General features: G+C 36.8%; 1 protein-coding gene across 4 annotated transcripts in view; it reads right to left on the bottom strand.

The window, feature by feature from the left end:
• The window catches only part of CAMSAP2 (calmodulin regulated spectrin associated protein family member 2), a 113,261-nt gene that overhangs the window by 39,900 nt on the left and 52,137 nt on the right, over window positions 1–21,224 (bottom strand). For all 4 annotated transcript variants that reach the window (XM_026018040.2, XM_026018041.2, XM_026018043.2 and 1 more), the window contains exon 3: window positions 7,994–8,155. In XM_026018040.2, the coding sequence (XP_025873825.2) occupies window positions 7,994–8,155 (162 nt within the window). The remainder of the gene's footprint in view (window positions 1–7,993; window positions 8,156–21,224) is intronic.

Genomic DNA, 21,224 nt, shown 5'->3' with positions numbered 1-21,224 from the left:
AAATTTAATTAACAATAGTCACTAAGAATCTTCTATTCCTGATATTTCTAAGGGGTTAATAAGGGGTTTAATCAACAGCTTTATTTTGTTATGTGAATCTGTGATGCTCTAAAATTTCCTACTTAATCTCTGAGGTCATCAATTTGATTGTATAAAAATATTTTTTCTAAGAGACAGTAAAATTAGAAAAGATCTGGGTCTGAATCAAAATCTGCACTTACAAACTATGACCTTAATAATTTCTTGATACCTCTGAGCCTCAGATGCTAGTTTGAATAAAAGCTACTTCATAAAATGGTTTAGGGTATTATGGCTCAAAAATTGTCCCCAGTGATCCTCCTGGGTATGGGCAGGACCTAATTTGCTTCTAACCCAGAACACAACTAAGGTGGTGGGCTATCACATCAGTGATCATATTACATAACATCCTAATTTCCATCTTGCTCGCTGACTCTCTTCTCTTGCTGGCTCTGAGGAAGCAAGCTGCCATGCTGTGAGCTACCCTATGGAGAGGCCCACATGGCACGGAACTGCCAGCCGTGCCTCCAGCCCAGAGACAGTAAGAAACTGAGGCCTTCAGTCCAACTGCCTGCAATGAACCCTGCCACAACCACAGGAACTCGGAAGTGGATCCTTCTGTAGCCACACTTTCAGAGAACACTGCAGGCCGGGCCAACGCCTTGACTGCAGCCTTGTCACAGACTTTAAGACAGAGGATGCAGCTAAGCAGTGCCTGGATCTGGGACCCTCAGAAACTGGTAATACTCTTACTGAAATAATAAGAATAAATAAGTAATGAAATAAGTAGCTGAGATAATACAGAGAATAAAGAAGATAATGTGTAAAATATACCAAGTACAGTACATGATACACAACATATTATACTCCATAGGTAGAAACTTATAGTCATTGCTTATAAATAATACATCCCCCCAAAGCAGTATCAGATAGCTAAATGTCTGTAAGGACTTTCATAAACTCTAATAAAATATTTTAAAAGCTTATGTAATGGTATAAATCATCCCAAAAACCAAAATTATGATTGTAAGAAAATTTTATATGTTGATAATTCATTAACTTTTATAATAGGGAGAATAAAAGAAAACTGTAAGACATGTTGTAGACATGACAAGACATGGCCATGCTATTAACTTACTTGGGTACTTAAGATAGACAATTGAGATAATTAGCTTAGTGACTCTTAAACCAGTTCCTAAATGCTGGCTACAAAGTTCTACCGCTGAAGTTGAATCATGATATTTTTTGTGCAACTCAAAGATAAAAGTTAAAGGAACGTATCACAGAGCTCATCATTACTTCGAGGTATTTTACCACATGAACCAGTGCTGAGGACTAGTGAACTAGAGAATAATGTAACAAATAATTGTCTTTAGCAATATGAATTAGGTAAAAATAAATTGCTAAAATGAAATACTAAATTTAAAATACCCACTAATTTAAAACTATATACTGGCTTTTTTTTTTCCATTTTAAAATATAAAATAGTAGGGCTCTTGGCAGGCTCAGTTGGTAGAGAACGCGGCTCCTGATCTCAAGGTTTTGAGTTCCAACCCCATGCTGGGTGTGGAGATTACTTTAAAAAAAAAATTTTTTTTAATTAAATACATAACAGTAATGTGTATCCTTGCCCTAATATAAGTCTAAAGTTAGTCAATATTTCACCTTCCACCTGAACAAAACAAACCTTATTAGAAAGGCTTTAAATCAAATCACCTCCTCTCATCTCCGTATTATTTCAATTAGAATTACAGTTCTGGGCAGGTGGGTGGCTCAGGGGTTTAGCGCCGCCTTCAGCCCAGGGCCTGATCCTGGAGACCAGGGATCGAGTCCCATGTCGGGCTCCCTGTCGGGAGCCTGCTTCTCCCTCTGCCTGTGTCTCTGCCATGTGCTCTCTTTCTGTGTCTCTCATGAATAAATAAAATCTTAAAAAAAAAAAAAAAAAAAGAATTACAGTTCCTTATGGGCCTCAAAATTAGACACTATGACTTTTTTATAATACTTATTTAAATTTATTCATATATATATACTGATTTTGCTTTTGATCATTGCTTCCTACTTCCTACCTTTCTTCCAGGTTCAATTTCCTTCTTACTGAAGTACCACCTTTTAGTAGTTCTTTCTGCAAGCGTTAAGTGATGAACCGTCTTTCTTTCTTTGAACAAATTTTTGATTTAATCTTTAATCTTGAATAAAAGGTCTAGAACCCTAGGTTCATTGCTATTTTTCTTCAACACTTTGTAGATTTTGCAGCATTATCTTCTGGTTGCAAACACTACTGTTAAAGAAGTCTATTGTAGTGACTGCCATTCTTTTAAGAGACTGTCTTTTATTTTTGGAGTTCTGCAGATTTATTACTATACATATGTTGATGTGGATTTATTTTAATTTATCCTGGTTGGAACTCACTGTGCTTCCTGAATTTGAAAGTTTATATCTTTATTGTAGAAAATTTTGTATCTTGGGGTGGCTGAGTCAGTTTCAGCATCTCTCCCTTTGGCTTAAGTCATGATCTCAAGGTCCTGGGATGGAGCCCTGCACCTGCTCAGCAGAGAGTCTCCTTCTCCCTCTGTCCCAATCCCCGCTCATGCTCTCTCTCTCTCTCTCTGAAATAAATAAAATTATTTATTTATTTATTTATTTGAAATAAAATCTTTTTTAAAAAATTTATATCTCTTCAAATATATTCCCTTTCCCTCATTTTTCTCTGATAATCTCTTTTTGGAATCCCAATTTGGCCTATAGACCTAACTATAAACCTTAATTTCTTTTTTTTTAAGATTTTATTTATTCATTCATGAAAGACACACACAGAGAGAGAGAGAGAGAGAGAGGCAGAGACACAGGCAGAGAGAGAAGCAAGCTCCATGCCAGGAGCCCGATGTGGGACTCAATCCCCGGTCTTCAGGATCACGCCCTGGGCCAAAAGCTGGCACTAAACCGCTGAGCCACCCAGGGATCCCCTGAACCTTGATTTCATATATTCCATCTCACTCCTCTGGGCTTCGTTCTGGGTAGTTTTCTTTCAGTTAACCAATTCCCTCTTCAACTACATTGGACAAGAGTTGTATTAGGAGGCTAGGGGTACAATGAAATACAAATCTAAAATGGTCCCTATAATTGTAGAACCAAAAAAAGGTACAAGAGATCAAATTTAAAAATGCTATTAGAAGAACTGTAAATAAATAAAGAAGTGAGAAGAAAAGAATGGGAGTGGGGGGACCTATTTTAGGAAGGCTGGATTTATCAGAGTGGTAACTTAAGCTGAGACCTAAAAATGAGAAGCCAGCCAGTCTGTTTTTCTTAAAAACAGAAAAAAAAAAAAAAAAAAAAAAAAACAGCATTCCAAAGAATAAACAATAAAAGCAAAGGTCTGTGGTGGGGGAAAACTTGGTATGTTTGAGGAACTGAAAAAACAGTATGGCTGAAACATGTTGAACCCAAAGGAGGGATTACAAGATGAAACTGGAAAAAGAGGTAGGGCCAAATAATGTTAAGGTTCACGTATTCATAACTTCTATGTGCCTCTGCATGATTTAGTCACTTAGTACAATCTTACCTTCTGTGGTTTTGCTTGGTTTTCAGTTCAAATTCATTTTCAGCCAATAATGCCAACTAATTTAGCCATACTATTCCTATTTTTCTATGATAGGTTTTTTATACCTTATGGGCTATTATCCAGAAAAAATGGCAACCAGGTTAGGGTGAACCAAAATAATAGCCAAAAGGAGCAAAAACATACTAAATCTGAGAGGCAAGAGTGAAGTCATAATGAGAGAATAAATAATGAAGCTCGTATTGGTAGACTGGAGCAAGAAAAAATACACCAGGAGGTTCAGTGGTTTCAACCTCTATGTAAAAACTGAACAGGGTAGGGTGGCTATGCCTGCATAAAGGTGCCAAACAATCCCAGTTAAGTGACTTACTTATCCTTCTAAGAGATTCCCGAAGTTCTAACATGCCTAGCTTAATTCTGTAGCTTTATCTAACTTTTTGATTTCTTAAACATCATCTCTCTGCCAAACACTGTGCTAGTCTAGGCACCAATAAAAAAAAAAAAAAAAGGCACTGTACCTGTCTTCACATAGATTATTCTAGTTTAAGCAATTAAGTAAATTAATAATGAACTCTCACAAGTGCTATGATGTAAAGCAATGGAGTGTTATAGCAGAAAATAATATTTGACAGGTATCTATCTGTCTGTTACAACCTTATCTTAACCTTCAGATAAGGTTGTAAGGAAAAAGTGCTAGCTAAACTGAGAAATGATGGAATGGAACCCATGCAAAAACCTGGGAGATGAGCTGCCCAGGAACAAGAGACATCATGATCAGAGGCCCAGGGGTGAGGCATACAGCTGGAACGAAGTGAGAAAGGAGACCAGTGGCCATGGGCCAAGGACGGAGAAGTACACAGGGTCAGACTGGACAGTATTCTGTAGGCCATGGTACATTCTGCATTTTAAGTGTAAACTGAAGCCCCTATGAGTTCTTTTTTTTTTTTTTAAGCATATGACCATTTTATTTTATTTTTTAAATATTTTATTTATTTATTCATAGAGACAGACAGAGAGAGAGACAGACAGACAGACAGACTCCACGCAGGGAGCCCAACATGGGACTTGATCCCGGGTCCCCAGGATCACACCCGGGGCTGCAGGTGGCGCTAAACCACTGCACCACCGGGGCTGCCCGCCCCTATAAGTTTTAACAAAGGAGTGACATGATTCAAGTTACATTGTAGAGAGATACTCTGAGAGTTCTGGTTCTGGTAATAGTGGAATAGCATATATTATACTAAGCTTCCCAGAACCACAATTATAAACTGGACAAAGTATAAAAAGCAATTGTTGAAGGTAGTGGAGAGCAACCAAAAGCAGGCAGAAATGAGAAAGGACATGACCTTTGAAAGAAAGGAACATGCTGAGTGAAATTTATGTTTTTATGGTTTTCTCCTAGATCCACATAACACATAGTGGCTAGAACTCAAGCAGAAAACTAGTTTTGTTGGATTGAGGACCTGAGGGAGAAATCTAGGCTGTCAGAATGGCTAGATTTTGAGGAAAAATTATCCTGGGAATGAAGGAATCACTATGAGGGAGACCCCAGCTCCATGTATAAATGCCCCTCAAATCCTTGGCTGAGCCCTGAAGTATGCATGTGTAGGAAAGACTTCACAGTGTGCAGAGGGGAAACAGGTGCTAGGAGGCTGAAGAAGTGCCTGCTGCAGAGGAGATGCTGTGGCACTTGAGTCCTACCAAGGTAAGCACTTTCTTTGGGTTCCCCACTGAAACTTTAGAAGGGTCACACATGATTTACAAGTAAAGACTGAATTTAAGACGAGTATAGAGAAGGGTTCACTGGATTTGTCAAGATAGAAGCCATCTTCCAAACCAACTCATGAGCAAATGCAGGATAGGAATGGGGATGGAAGAAGGAGAAGAAAAGGCTAGTGAATGAGTAAACTACTCTGGAGAGGTTCTGTCTATGGAGGAATGGGGTTGTATCTGGGTAGGGAAGTTTCATTTATCAGGATGAGAAACACTAGAGTAAATCTATATTCTTGTGAGAATGATCCAACAGGGAGGGAGAACTGAATGATGCAGGAGAGTGAGGGAATGACAGCAAGGTCCACACACCAGTAGCATCACCTGAAGCTTCTCAGAAATGCAGACTCTCCACCCAGAACCCAGACCCACTGAGTCAGACCCTGCATTTTAACAAGTTCCCAGATGACTCTAATGCACATGAAAGCTTGATAAGAACCAAAGCAGAGGATCGATGACCATAACAAAGGAAGAAAGAGTTCTAGAGCTATAAGTAATAAGAAACTGCCCTCTGACAGGAAGGGGAAGGGTACTTTCTCCACTTTAACAGCAGGAAAGAAAGAAAGACAAGGAGTACTGATGCAGAAAGGTTTACAGATTTGGTAGCAAGAAGAGAAAATTCCCACCTAATGGCTCCCCATCTCTGGTCTCAAAAAAGGATGAGGCAAGGTCCTCAACTGACAGTAACAGGGAATGGGTTTTAGAAAGTCTGAGGATCAGAGAAGAGAGAATGAAATCATCTCGAAATATGAGAAAGTGAACTTCTTAGGGACACACTTCTTGGCCTGGCAATAAGCACTGAGTGTCCACTTGAAGTTTGTGCTTATAAATTTAAAGTGAAACTAGCTTCTTTGTGTAGATTTTTCCAGCAATAGTTATCTCCATAGGCGCACCGTAGAGAGAAGGTGGGTAACTGAACTCAACCAGGGTTTTATCAGATAAGTCACAAGGATGGAAAAGGAGGTGGCATGACTGACAGTACTTGCAAGAATGTAGTTCAAAAAGGAAAAATGTCAACTGAGATTCTAAGAATGAACAGGCTCAATGGTTTAGAATTCATGATGAGGCTGAACACTGTTAATAGCAGGGGGTATTAGAGTAAGTGATAGAATGATTTAAGAATGAGATGCTTGCAATAGGATATGGAGGTTACATCCTGATGATGAATAGGCCTAGGATGTGACCAGAATTCTCCATAGCTGAGGAGGAGTGGAAAAAAAAAAAAAATCACTAAAGATGAAGAAATAAAGGAACTCCAAGGGGAGAGTATTAATTGGGCCTCCTACACTGATAATGATGATAAAGTTTTTATGTTTATAGCTTCTTGTTATGCAATCATTCAAGGGAAGGACACTCGAAGATATAACTTTGTTAAATCTGCTCAGGTTTTATGGATAAGGTTTCACTGTCTCTGGAGTAACAGTTGCAAATGAATGCACATCAAGAGGAATTAATTACTCAATCTGGCAAGGGGAGTGATTTATTGACAATTTAAGCATCTTCAGGGCACAAGTATAACTAATCATAGTTCCATAAAAATTTCTAAGAGGAAATCTACAATTGATACAATCTTATGCAACTTAGTCAAGCAAACATAAGAATCATATAATAGGAAAAAATTACTTCCTTCTTGGATTAAAAAAATATTTACCCAGCACTCACAGTATATAATACCCTACTCTGAGTGCTGGGAATTTTATAATTATCTAATATGAACTAAATCATTATTAAATGTAATTATAGATATTGCTGAATATACAGAAATTTATTTTCATCATTTTAAAAGAATTTTTTAGTCAAAAGGTAATGAGAAAATTTAAGCAACTTAAACAAATTTAGCTTTCATTTTGATTTAAAACAAAAACAGTAATGGAGTGTACCTTAGTCTGTTCAGGCTGCTGTAACAGAAATAATCATAGAATAAGTGGGTTATAAATAAATTTCTTTTAAGTTTTTAATTTAAATTCAATTTAGTCAACATATAATGTATTATTAGTTTCAGGGGTAGAATTTAGTGATTCATCCATTGCATATAACACCAGTGCTCATCACATCACGTGCCATCACCCAATTACCCCATCCCTCCCACCCACCTCCCCTCCAGCGACCCTGTTTGTTTCCTGGAATTAAGAGTGTCTTATGGTTTGCCTCTCTCTCTGTTTTCATTTTATTTTCCTTCCCTTCCGCTATGTTCATCAGTTTTGTTTCTTAAATTCCACATATGAGTGAAATCATACAGTATTTGTCTTTCTCTGGCTGACTTACTTTGCTTATTAGCAAAACATCCTCTAGTTCCATCCAGAAATTTATTTCTCATAGTTCTGGATGCAGGGAATTCTAAGATCAAGGGACCAGCAGATTTGGTGTCTGGTGAGGGCCTGCTTCCTGGACATCTTCTTGGTGGACATCACATGGTTAAAAGAACAAGAGAGCTTGCTGGGCCCTCTTTTATGCAGGCATTAATCCCATTATAACCTAGTCACCTCCCAAAGGCTTTACTTCCTAATATTATCGCAATAGGGGTTAAGATTTCAACATAAGAATTTTGGGCAGAGAAAACTGCAATCTATAGCAGACTGGCAATGCATAACTGAGGATTTCACTTTTTCTGGTTGAGACTTATTTTTACTAAAGTGAGTATATTCCTACCTTATTAATCCAGTACATGACAGCATCCTCAATATCATAGGGCAGATCCGTAGCTTGAAAAAAAGCTGAATACTGTTGAGCACACGCAATTACTTTCTCTATACTGACCATTTCTACGGTATAAGCCATCATTAGGGTATCTATCATGGCCAAATGAGCACTCTGCAAATATAAAACAAGAACACATAGTTTAAAAATTACACTTAGAAACTGCTGTATATATATTTTAAAATATTAATAATTCCTAGCAAACACAACAGAACTAAATAAAGATTACAGAAGACAAGCCTCAAAAAGAAAGCACAATTGAGAGATGGGCTAACTGAACCAAATTATCATTGAAATAATTATTGAGGATCTTTAAGACACTCAGAAAATGTTCCTTTTCCTGTTTTTCCTATTTTTAATAATGCTGTAATCATTTACTCGGCAATACAATTTAAAAACTTCAAAATGCTGTGCCTGGCAGGCCCATCATTAGTCAATTTCTGATCTTGGACTATGCTCTTCTCAGACTTCACATCCACATAGTAGAAGTTTATATTTTCCTCTTCTAAAATGTCTCTCAAATCTACCCTCTCCCTTATTCTGGTTGCCACAGTTCCAGTACAGACCATCAACATTTCTCACGCTTGAAGGAGGCAGAGAACTCTCTGATTCTCCTGGTGCCAGCTTCCTCCTCATCCTATTCACCTGGCAGCCCAGGACTTCCAATCTTTCCTTTGCCTTTTTTGTTCATTGGTGTTGTACATATTCACTTGTTTTTAAGTACGAAAGTGTTGCTATACGGTGATTCTTGAAAGTTCCAAACACTATAAAGCACTTAAAGGTAGAAATAACCTCTCTCCTAGTCCTCCTCTCCTAGCAATGAGTACAGTCTGCTATGCATTTTTACAAAAAAATTTAGTGCACACTAAGTAGGCAAACATTTACATTGTTTCCTATTCTCTGGCATTACACACAACGCTACCACATCATATATCTCTAGGAATAATTCTTTGGCTCTACTGGGCCCAAGAGCAACTATATTTTAAGTTTTCACACATAACCATTAATCTGTTCCCAAGAAAGTTTCTGGCAACCCTCATCTCCCACCAAGAACGTATCACTGTGCCTGTTTCCTCACATTTTTTCCCAGCATTTGATACCATTCACTTTTATCATATGTATCAGTCTGAAGGGTTACAAAAAACTCCTCTCTTGTCTGACTTTGCATTTCTCTCAATAATGAGGATGAGCGTCTTTTTACATGTTAAACAACGAATGTATTTTTTTCCTTGGAAGACTCCCTACTCGTATCTTTTTGCCTATTTTTCTCTTTGGGATGTTCATCTTTCCTTATTTCTTGATTTGTGAGAGCTCTTTATATATTAAGAATATTAAGAATATGTTATCCTGATAGCAAATACATTTTCCTAGTCTGCCTTTGGATTTGCAACTTTGTTTAGAGTGTAGTTAGCTACAGGGAAGCTCTAAATATATTCTTGGTAAAATCTGTCCATCTCAATGTTCTCCTTTATGGCTTCAGAATTTACCCATGTTTACGAAAGGCTTCCCCACCCCAAGAATATGGAAATAATGTCCTCTATTTTTTGTTACCTTAAATCTATCTAGAATTTTTTTTGAAGACTTTATAAAAGTCTAAAGTTCTTTAGTAGAGTTCTTTAACAGTTGGTCCCTACCTATAAGTCTAGCCTTATAACTCACCATTTCCTTCCCCTAATCTACACTCCTTTCAAAATAGCCACAGAAGACTGCTGTTCCACAAATCTGTCACCAAATTTCAGGTTTTCATGCCCTTGCTATTGTCATTCCTTACAATATAGTCTAAGTCCTGACATTGGCCTGATTGTTACCTTCATTCTAAAGGTTTTTTTCTAATTCACTTTCAAATCAAAATGACTCATTTTTCCTACAGAATGAGTACAAGCTTCTACAAGATAGAGTTTGTACTTGCATTAAATTCTGACTTATGGGGCAGCCCGGGTGGCTCAGTGGCTTAGCACCGCCTTCGGCCTAGGGTGTGATCCTGGAGACCTGGGATCAAGTCCCATGTCAGGCTCCCTGCATGGAGCCTGCTTTCTCCCTCTCCCTCTGCCTGTGTCTGTGCCCCCTCCCCCTCTCTGTCTCTCATGAATAAATAAATAAATCTTTAAAAAAAATAAAAATAAAAATAAATTCTGACTTATGTGAAATAGGGCATGGGCACTGGTATATTTAAGAAGCACCACAGAAGCCAGGGTTGAGAACTACTGACTTATCTCACTATAGTACAGTCACCTGTATACAACACTAATTCCCTCGTGAGACAATAAGATTTTTGAGGGCAAGGACATGATCTTAGTTATCTTCATATTTCCTATACCTAATGTAGTACCTGGCAACTAACAAGAGCTGAAAAAAAGGAAAGAAGCGGGATGTCTGGGTAAACAGTTGGTTAAACATCCAACTTTTGACTTTGGCTCAGATCATGATCTCAGGGTCATGAGACTGGAGCCTGCTTAAGATTCTCTCTGTGGGCCTCTGGGTGGCTCAGTGGTTAAGTGTCTGCCTTTGGCTTGGGTTGTGATCCTTGGGTCCTGGGATTGAGTCCCATGTCAGGCTCCTGTGTGGAGCCTGCTTCTCCCTCTCCCTTTGTCTCTGCCCCTCTCTCTGTGTCTCTCATGAATAAACAAAATCTTTTTAAAAAAGATTCTTTCCCTCTCCCTGCTCTCACACACTCTCTTTCTCAAAATAATAATTAAAAATAAAAATAAAAATAAAAATAAAGAAGGAAAGAATCCTATCTGTGGGTCACCATAGAGAATGAAGAGCTAACTTTACATTAATGTTTACTATCCTAATTTTTGAGCTGAAGAAAGCAGGTTTTGACAAGGAGGTGATGGACTAGCCTATCAAAAACTTAGCACTATTTATAGAAAGGCAGATACTTTATCTTAATAATGGCAACCATAAAACCAATGGTGACTCTTACTTAAGTCTAACTTATGTACCAGATACTATGCTCTTTTCATTTCAGATCTTTTCTGAAATAAGGCTGGAGACAATATACACTTTCTAGAACTCTCACTACTCTCTCTAAAGGAAGTATCATTTACATTTTATATGTGAGGAAGCTGAAGTTCACACAGTTAAATAGTTTGTCCAAACCTAATGTGCTCTTTCTACTGTATCATGCAGTTAGCAGAAATCAAGTCATCTAGTTAGGTAAGAAATGTTTTAGAAATGATAAACATCATATGCAAGAAAAAAAATAAACATCAATAGTTATTACAAATTCAGGTATCTTCATATTCTACGTTACCAGAGAAGTCTTTTCCAGACTGCTACTGCCCAGAAAGCCCAGGTATTCCTTCAGATTCAAAATGATGCACTGTACCAATTCTAGCATTTCTTTTCACTCAACTCATTTATCTGTATGTGTCCTCCTACTAAACTCTGACCCAAGAAAGCAGAGATCCTGACTTTTTTATCTTTGTCCCTCACACAATGTTTTTAGGAAGAAAGTTCTTAAAAATTAGCATTTAAAAGAATTAAAAATTTTAGCATAACTCTTTTGAACAAAAATGTGGGAAAACATTTCAAGAGCCATAAAACCATTCCTGTACTCTATCAAGATTCTTTCTCTTGGCAATTTACTCCACAGGTATAATTTGGGAGGAAAAAAACAACTATGTGAACGAAAGTGATCATTAAAATTATATATATATATATTAAAAACAGAAAGGAAACAATGTTACAACCATAATGAGTAATTTATGGTATCTTAAACTATTTAATAATAGGAGAAAATATGCACAATACAATATTGAGTGAAAAAAATAGATATAATAATATTCAAGATATACACACACACACTGATATAATGCATACATCTACAGATATACATCCATGTATGGAAATACACAGGTAACATATACAATACAGGAAAGAAAAAGCTGCGAAAAAAAACTTAGACTACCTTGTTATGGTATACAAGAAAATGCACATAAAATCTACAGTTTACTTCAAAAATTAGGATAGTAAACATTAAGTATAATTACTAACATATTTTTCAAAGCAAAAACATGTTCTCATTTCACAGATTACTTAACTTCTATAAAATCAAAAACAAATTTTTAAAAACTCCACTCTTGTCCTTAGTTATTTCTATATGATGTTCAGCCACTTTTAAGCTAAAAACTTTCAAAATAAATAAGTAAACTAAAAACTTTCAAAGCTTAGTATGATTTTTTTACCCTTTAACTTTACAATATGAGATAAATTAAAAATTATGCAAACAGAAAGGAGGGGAAAAGCTGCATATAAAAAACTTAATACATCATGCAAATAAAAAAGTATATACATAATGAATCTAGAAAAGACCAACAGTAAAAAAAATAAACTCTAGGCCACATCAGTATAATGCATATCTCTAAATAAAATATACATATGTAATTTCTTACCTAACGCATTAAGACCAGAATAATAATGATGACAGCTAAGAGTCCTATGTGCCATGTGATGTTGTGAAGACACATTGTGTTCAGCATTTGTATAAAACTCATTTAATACGACAACCTTGTGGGAGGGATTATTATTATACTTATTTTACAGATGAGAAAATTGTGCCTGTTCAAGGTTACTCAGCAAGGAGGTAGTGATGCAGGGATTCAAACCCAGAAGTCTGGCTCTCGAGCCCCCGTCTAACAGCAATACTGCAGACTCATCCCAATGCTCCCGTCCTTGAGTCTGTGAACGGCAGCAGGGGGGCAACAGTGGCAGAAGCAACATTTGTGCATCGAGGCCGCCAGGTGGCAGAGCAGAACGGGCCGTCTAGGAGCAGCAGCAGAAAGACTGCTTACAGAATAAAAAGCAGCTCCAATGAAAAAGGAAAGGACACAGAATCCCAATGAATTTACTTAACAGAGCTTAAAGTATTATACAAAGGCCAATATTAGGTTCTATATCTGTGTTACAAAAGTTATATTTTTGTTACTGCCAATCAGTGGAGTCTACACAAAATAAGTTACATTTATGTATTAGAAATGAAAGTTAAAGCTATTAAAGTGTTTAATTAGCCTCATAAATTAAGATAAAAGTTCTAGTATTGTATGTCTAGTGTATGTATTTTATTATTCTTGTATCAGATTTAGACACAAAACTTAAGAAATTCTTAAAAAGAACCTAGGTCTTGGCCTACTGTGGTATATAGTAGCTATATACCTACCATGTCCAAGCAGTCCTAGAGGGATAGAAGAGGGAACCAAGACTTAACAAATTAATCATGAAGATTTTGAATTATTCTGCTAAAATGATATGCACAGCATATATACATCAGACTGTGGTTTGTCAAAGTTAACTCCAATTCAGAAAATTATACTTTACAGATTATTTATTTTTAAAACAGGTTTATTGTAAGTTTTGTTTCTCTTTAGTTTACATGGAGATAAAGTAAAATAGCACTTAAAACCCTACTGAAATACCACTACACACTCATTAAGAAGACTATAATTAAAAAGTTACATAATAACAACTGTTGGCAAGAATGTGGAGAAATCAGAACCCTTATACCCTGGCTAGTGAAAGTGTAAAATGAGGCAGCTGCTGTGTAAAAGAGCTTGGCAGTAAACAAAGTGAAACGAAGAGTTATCTTTGGTCCTATAATTGTACTTTTAGGTAGACCTATCCAAGAGAAATTAAACCATATGGGGGCTCCTGGGAGGCTCAGGTCGTGATCCCGAGGTCATGGGATTGAATCCCACCTCGGGCTCGCCGCAGGGAGCCTGCTTCCCCCTCTGCCTGTGTGTCTGCCTTTCTCTCTATGTCTCTCAAGAATAAATAAGGGATGCCTGGGTGGCTCAGTGATTGAGCGTCTGCCTTTGGCTCAGAGTATGATCCCGGAATACGGGATTGAGTCCCGCATCAGGCTCCCTGTGGGGATTCTGCTTCTCTCTCTGCCTGTGTCTGTGCCTCTCTCTCTGTGTCTTTCATGAATGAATAAATAAATCTTAAAAAAAAAAAGAATAAATAAAATCTTTAAAGTAAAATAAAACCAAATGTCCACACAAAATCTGTTCATAAATATCCATAATAGCCAAAAAGGCAGAAACCTGAATGTCCATCAACTGATGAATGGATAAACAAAATACATATATTCCTTCCATAAAATTGAATACAATTCAACAATAAAATAGTGATATATACAACACAGATAAACCTTGAAAACAACATGCTAAGTAAAAGATGCCAATCACACACACACAAAAATACATATTATTCCATTTATATGAAAAGTCCAGGGCAGCTCGGGTGGCTCAGCCGTTTAGCGCTGCCTTCAGCCCAGGGCCTGATCCTGGAGACCCAGAATTGAGTCCCACGTCAGGCTCTCCGCATGGAGCCTGCTTCTCCCTCTGCCTGTGTCTCTGCCTCTCTCTCTCTCTCTCTGTGTGTATTCTCATGAATAAATAAATAAAATCTTTAAAAAAAAAAAAAGAAAAGTCCAGATTGGGCAATATATAGAAATAGAGAGTAGATGAGTAGTTGCTTAGGGTTGGGGGTAGGAGATGGGGAGATAGGATGGTGATAGTAAAGGTGTAGGGTCTCTTTTCAGTGTGATAAAAATTTTCTAAAATTGTGAGATGCTTGCACAATTCTGAATATACTAAAAACTATTATGTTGTACACTTCAAATGGGTGAAATTATTTGGTATGTCAATTATATGCATGCTGTTACCAAAAAACATCAGATTAATTTGTGATGCTCATCTCCCACTTTTCCAGTATAATACCTTATATATTACCATTTATGACTCTAGTAAGCCTTACCCATATGTTTGCAAAGTATCTTTATAAATACTTCAAGGTGAAGGGTGGTTTATTTTTCTAGATAAAAGGTTATTTTAGTATTTTAAGAAATGCCTAAGAAAGATCATAAATGACGACCTTTAAAAATAAACTATATATCTTTTATCTAAATTAGCTGGAGCGATAAGAAACTGAAAATAAAAATCTGTGAAAGGAAAAGAGAATTTAGCATATTTACGTATTTTCCTCTTTTATCATCAATGTGTAATTTCCTGCTTAAAGGTATGCAGAATAAAAACTTAAGGAAATAAGCAAATGTTAATTATTTTTAATAAAATAAAATAAAATAAAAAATACCCCACTGTCTAGAAAAATAAATCACCCTTCACCTTGAAATAGCTAGAATCTTAAGAGATAGATTTCTATAGTTGGTATGAAAACAGAAATTTTCCAGAAAAAATATAGACACTTCTAATCATAATGTCTGTCGTCTGGGATAAGGAAATCTTACTTATTAGCACATCAAAAATCCAGCCTATCAAGTGGGTTGACACAAGCAACAAAAAGCACTGGCCTTAGAAACAAAGGAATATACACGACCAACAAAGATTTTAGTTGTAGCCTCCAGCAGAATGACAGTACTGCTGCTGTTCATGACCTCCTCAACCTGTATTAAACACAGGACCAAAGAGTGACACTGTTGCTCTGCTGTTATCAGATGGAATGGTGAAAGCGGCAGCACTGGCAAGGGAAGTGATGGGCACAGGATTCAAGATTATTGAATGGCCCCTCAGATTCAATATTATTTCTGCCAAGATTTAACAAATATAACACACAACAAAAAAGCTGAGTTCTCTTTAATCTCTTTCTGTAGGGGTAGCATGGGCATCGGGTTTATCTTCTGTCATTTACATTTGGTGAATTTGATAATCACACTACCCATTGGAGAACTGTTTTCAAGATCATTTTAAATCAAACTGACACTAAGTTTTATTACAAAAGGAATATATACAAAAACTAGTACAGCTCAAATGTCTATTAAAAGCCCCTGACCAATGAAAGATACTATGTCTCCTTAGCAGTTCCATCAACTTCATCTGGAACATGTCCAACCTTTAATGACAAGTGTATTTAAATGAGGCTCTACGGGGTAGACATATACGAAAACAGCATACCAGTAGCCAAATACATATGGTAAACAAAGAAAATAGTTCACCGCAGTGGTTCCAAATCTGGCTGTTTATCAAATCACAAATTACCTAGCGCCAAACCTTAGAGGTGCTGATCCTTTAGATTCCCAGAGAGAGGCCGAAGAATAGCATCCTCACAGGAATCTTGACTCCAAGAGTCTCCACAGCCACAAGAAATTAAACCTCTAAGTGCATCTCTAATCACACCATTTCACAAGGAAAAGCCTTGTGTGACTACCCAGGGCCTTCCCACAAAATAAGTCCCAAATTATTTGATTAATTAAGTTCTTCATGATCTTAAAATAATCACTCTTGTCGGGTCACATCTTCTACTACTTCTATTTACACTCTATGGTCTAGTAGTGTAAATTAAGAGCAAGGACTATTTAAGCAGAGAGCCTGGGTTCAACCTCAACTGCACCACCTACTATGTGGTTTTGGGCAAAGTCCTCAATTTCTTTGTGCTTCAATATTTAGGGTTGGGGTGAAACACTCAAAAGCTATGCCACTTTTTAACCAGGAGGTAACCTAGACTGTCCAAGCAGACTACTCAACCTGGCAGAAGTTGCTACAGCAACATTGAAAAAGGCACAAAAACAATTGTGAAAATGCTGCCTGCACTGTAACTACAGCATGGCTGGAGGATGCAGAGATACTGCTGATGGAGGGGGATCTCTGCCGGTAGAGCCATATTCAGGTGGGCACGGGAGGCAATGCAACTGGCCCTAGCCAAGAGCTCATTAGGATGAGGATGTACCTCTCTGGGAACGACTCCTTGGGGGAGGTGCTTATTTTAATATTCAAATATGGAAAAACCCTATGGCTTCAGTTTTGAATTACAGGTAATCAGTAAGAACTTGTGATTATATATGTATAATTTCCCTAGCCCTAACGTGAAGAAAGGGCCTAGAAGCAACAGCTACTAAAGTAATAATAAATAATCTGTGTCCAGGTCTTGGTATCTAAATAACATTTCCCCCATAAATATATAACCAAAGCTTCTTAGAAAATGTCTGAATCCAAGTCAGAGATAGAAAAAGTACAAAATGAACCTGGAATATAACAGTTGTGTCAGAAAGAAAGAAGTATTCAAAGACTGATGGGGAGAGGTCAAAAGGTGATAGAAGCCAGCTTATGTGGGACTCCCTCTGGCCAAATATGGGCCCACTTGAATATAAAAAAAAAAATTAATGACAATAATGAGTTATAATATAAGGAGTTAAAAAGAATCCATGAGTCTATGGTGATAATCATTAAGGGGGAAAGAAAGAGAAAGCTTTTCTTTACAGAGCAATGCCAAATAAGAAATGTAAAAAGAATGACAGTATTTTAAAAATCACCATATTCCAACCACCAATGCTGTAATTAATTCAGCAGAGATCAACAGATGCTGAAACCACTAGGTGGAACATCACTGGGAAACAATATGCAATCAACATCAAAGTATCACTCCGCACAATACTTCCTCATTACAAAGGAAGATACGGTCAAACTTAGTATCACCAAAAATGGGACCAATTGACATGAATGATATGCCTCCTGATGAGATTCAATGGAAAGTATACAATACAATTTCCAGATACAATGGAAAGTATACAATATCAATAACATTGATTCTCACAGGATTCCAGGTACCCATGACCACCTATGTAAGTCATTCTTGCCAAAAATTTTAATCTGAATCTAATTAGGAGGAATTGACCAGAAAAGAGGCGGTTAGGGTATAATCTACAAAGTAACTTGTTTGCATTCTTCAGAAATGTCAATGTCATGAAATAATAATAAAATAAGGTAGGGAGAGAAAACTGTTCTAGACTTAAAGAGAACAAAAACACATGACTAGCAAAAAGTAGTAAATGATCTTTGATTGGTTCCTGGTTTGAGAAAGGAAGGAAAAAAGCCTTTAAAGAACATTTTAGGCACGATAACTGCAGAAATATAAATATGTACTACGTGTTAGATAATATTTTGTAACAACATTTAATTTCTTGGTGTGATGACAGACTTTAGTTTTGTAGAAAACTGTTCTTATTTTCATAAGATTCTGAAATGACTGTGTGTGAGTGTCCGTATGTGCGCCAGCAGACAAGAGACTGAGAAAGAGAGGGAGCAAGGGAGGAAAAAGGAGGAGAAAAGATAAAAGCAAATATGGCAGAGTATTACTGTAAAATATTTTTATACTTTTTTTTTTAAGATTTTATGTATTTATTCATGAGAGATACAGAGAGAGAAAGGCGGAGACACAGGCAGAGACAACACAGGCAGAGAAAGAAGCAGGCTCCATGCAGGGAGCCAGACGCGGGACTCGATCCCGAGACTCCAGTCTCCAGGGCTGAAGGCGGCGCTAAGCCACTGAGCCATCCAGGCTGCCCAAATACTTTTATTAAACTTTTTAACAAATGAAAAGTTTAGAATAATTTGGAAACAAAGCTCATATTCATTTTCCACACAAATTGGCAAGAACATTTTATACACACACCCTTATATGTGCTATACTTAACTCACCTAAGGTCTAAAGATGAATTTACAGATCTTGTATTGATACTATTACCCTAAAAAAATTATATTTACAGAGCAAGCTCTGTCTGCATGATGGCTGGCTAAAACTGGAGCTGCTAATATATCCATGGAGTAAGTTGTCTCTGGGGGCACCTGGGTGGCTCAGCAGTTGGTCTGCCTTTGGCTCAGGCCATGATTCTGGGGTCCTGGGATCAAGTCCCACATGAGGCTCCCTGCACGGAGCCTGCTTTTCCCTCTGCCGGTGTCTCTACCTCTCTCCGTGTCTCTCATGGATAAATAAATAAAATCTTAAAAAAAAAAATAAGTTGTTTCTGTTTACCTTTTGATTCCTATGTTTTTGGTGGCTTTCTTCCCAAGCCATCCCTCATAAGGAATGTACTTCAATGTTTATTTGTTCAGTAAAGAAGTCATTAGATGGGTATGGGAAAATACACAACCTTAATGTAGTTCTAGTTAAGCAATACTTGACAGTCCTGTTGCTACAATCAGATACAGCAGCTGAGAAAGTTTCAATAAACCAAAAAGAAAAAGAAATGAAAATCAAGAGAAAAACCTTTAAGAATGAAATGCCCTCAACTGGGTTTCAAAGCAAATATAGGCCACTTCACTGATACCGTAAATATGAAAAACAAGACGTTTTAGGTCAGTTTTTAGGCACCAGTAACATCCAAATGAAGCAGTTTTCTCTGCAGCAACCCTTCCAAAAATTTAACAAATCTCAGGATCAAGTAAAAATCAGTTGTACCCCTTTTAGTTATTATTTTGCTTTATTATATACAAGTAATCATTTTTTGGTGAGGAGACTTCTAAGATTTACTCTCTTGGCAACTTTGAAATGTACAATACAGTTTTTTTTTCAACTATAGTTGACATATAATATTAAATGAGTATAATGTTAGCTGTAAGTCTGTCATATACAGCCTTTATTATGTTGATGTATGTTCCTTCTATGCCCACTTCGTTAAGATTATCATGAACGATGTTTAATTTTGTCAAATGCTTTTTCTGCATCTATGGAGATAATCATGATTTTTACCCTTCATTTTGTCAATGTGATGTATCACCTTGGTTGATTTGCATATATTGAACCATCCTTGCTTCCCTTGGAATATATCCCACCTGGTCACGGTGAATGATCCTTTTAATGTATTTTTGAATTCAGTCTGCTGATATTTTGTTGAGGATTTTAGCATCCATGTTCAATCAAGGAAACTGGTCTGTAATTCTTTTTAGTGGGGTCTTTGTGTGGCTTTGGTATTAGAGTAATGCTGGCCTCACAGAATTTGGAAGCATTTCTTTCACTTCCATTTCTTTGGAATAGTTTGAGAAGAATGGGTATTAACTCTTCTTTAAATGTTTGACAGAATTCAGTCTCATCTTGATCTTTTGTTTGTTATAAGTAACCATTTTTTATATAATACATAGTTAAATATATTATTTTGAATAATTTATATACTGATATTCAACTTTCAAAAATCCTAGGCTAGGAATAAAAGTTGGGCAATAAAAAACAATCATAATTATTAAATTTACTGATCTCTTATTATACGTCAAGTACTACATTAGATGCTTCACAGGCACTATTCTATTTAATTCTCACAATCACAGAAGGTGTACAATATTTTCATTCCTTACTACCAATAAGAAAGTGTAGCTTAGAGTTTCAGAACTAGTCCAAAGCCAACTGTTGGCAAACCCCAGTCTGTCCTACTCTAGTGACAAAATATTCAAACACTACAATTCGAAAAAAAATAAAAAATAAAAAAAAAACACTACAATTCGGTTTCAGTAACAGTGAAGCATTCACCAAAGACACTGAGTCCATTTCTGCTCCAAACTGTAGCATTCCCTTTTTTAAAAAAAGATTTTATTTAAAGAGAGAGAGAACAAGCAGGGGGGTCGGGGGGCGTGTGGCAGAGGGAAAGGGAGAAGCAGACTCCTTGCTGAGCAGGGAGCCAGATGTGGGGCTCCAACCCAGGACCCTGAGATCATGACCTGAGCTGAAGGCAGACACTTAACCAACTGAGCCACCCAGGTGCCCTGTGAGATAACCATAGGTTGACATGCAACTAACTGTAAGAAACAACGGAGATTCCATGTACCCTTTACCCAGTTTCCCCCAATGGTGACATCTTGTAAATCCATAGCACAGTATCTCAGTCAGGATACTGGCACTGATAAAATGAAACTATAGAACCTTCCATTACTAGGATCTTTACCCACTGCCCTTTGCTAGCCACATATATTTCCGTCCTGCCCTTCCCTCTTCTTAAACCCTGGCAACCACTCATCTTTTCTCCATTTTTATAATTTTGCTATTTAAAGTACGTTACAGAAATGAAATCATACAGTATGAAACTTCTGGGGTGGCTTTTAAACTCCGCATAACTCTATGGAGATTCAGGTAAGCTGCTGCATGTAGTAATGGTTTTGTTTTGTTTTTGTTTTTTTTTTTACTGCTGAGTAGTATTCCAATAAACCTCTTAAAGCACTGATTCAAGATTATGATAATCATTTTTATAAATGTAAATACATCAACTTGACCTACACATTAAACATGCAACACAAACTATCTCACTTATACTTGTAGAAAACTGCTAAATATATTAAATTGAAGTACTAAATTATTTAATATAATGGGTGGCTAATTTTCCCAATTTAATTTACCTTTCCTAAAATGTTTAAAGTTCTAACTAAATTAAAGTTTTCACTCTTAAAAATAAGAATCCAGGTTA

Source organism: Vulpes vulpes, chromosome 13, assembly GCF_048418805.1.
Source record: "Vulpes vulpes isolate BD-2025 chromosome 13, VulVul3, whole genome shotgun sequence".
In the NCBI taxonomy this organism is placed as follows: domain Eukaryota; kingdom Metazoa; phylum Chordata; class Mammalia; order Carnivora; family Canidae; genus Vulpes; species Vulpes vulpes.
Note: the sequence above shows the minus strand (reverse complement) of the source record. Positions and strands in the feature narration are given on the sequence as shown.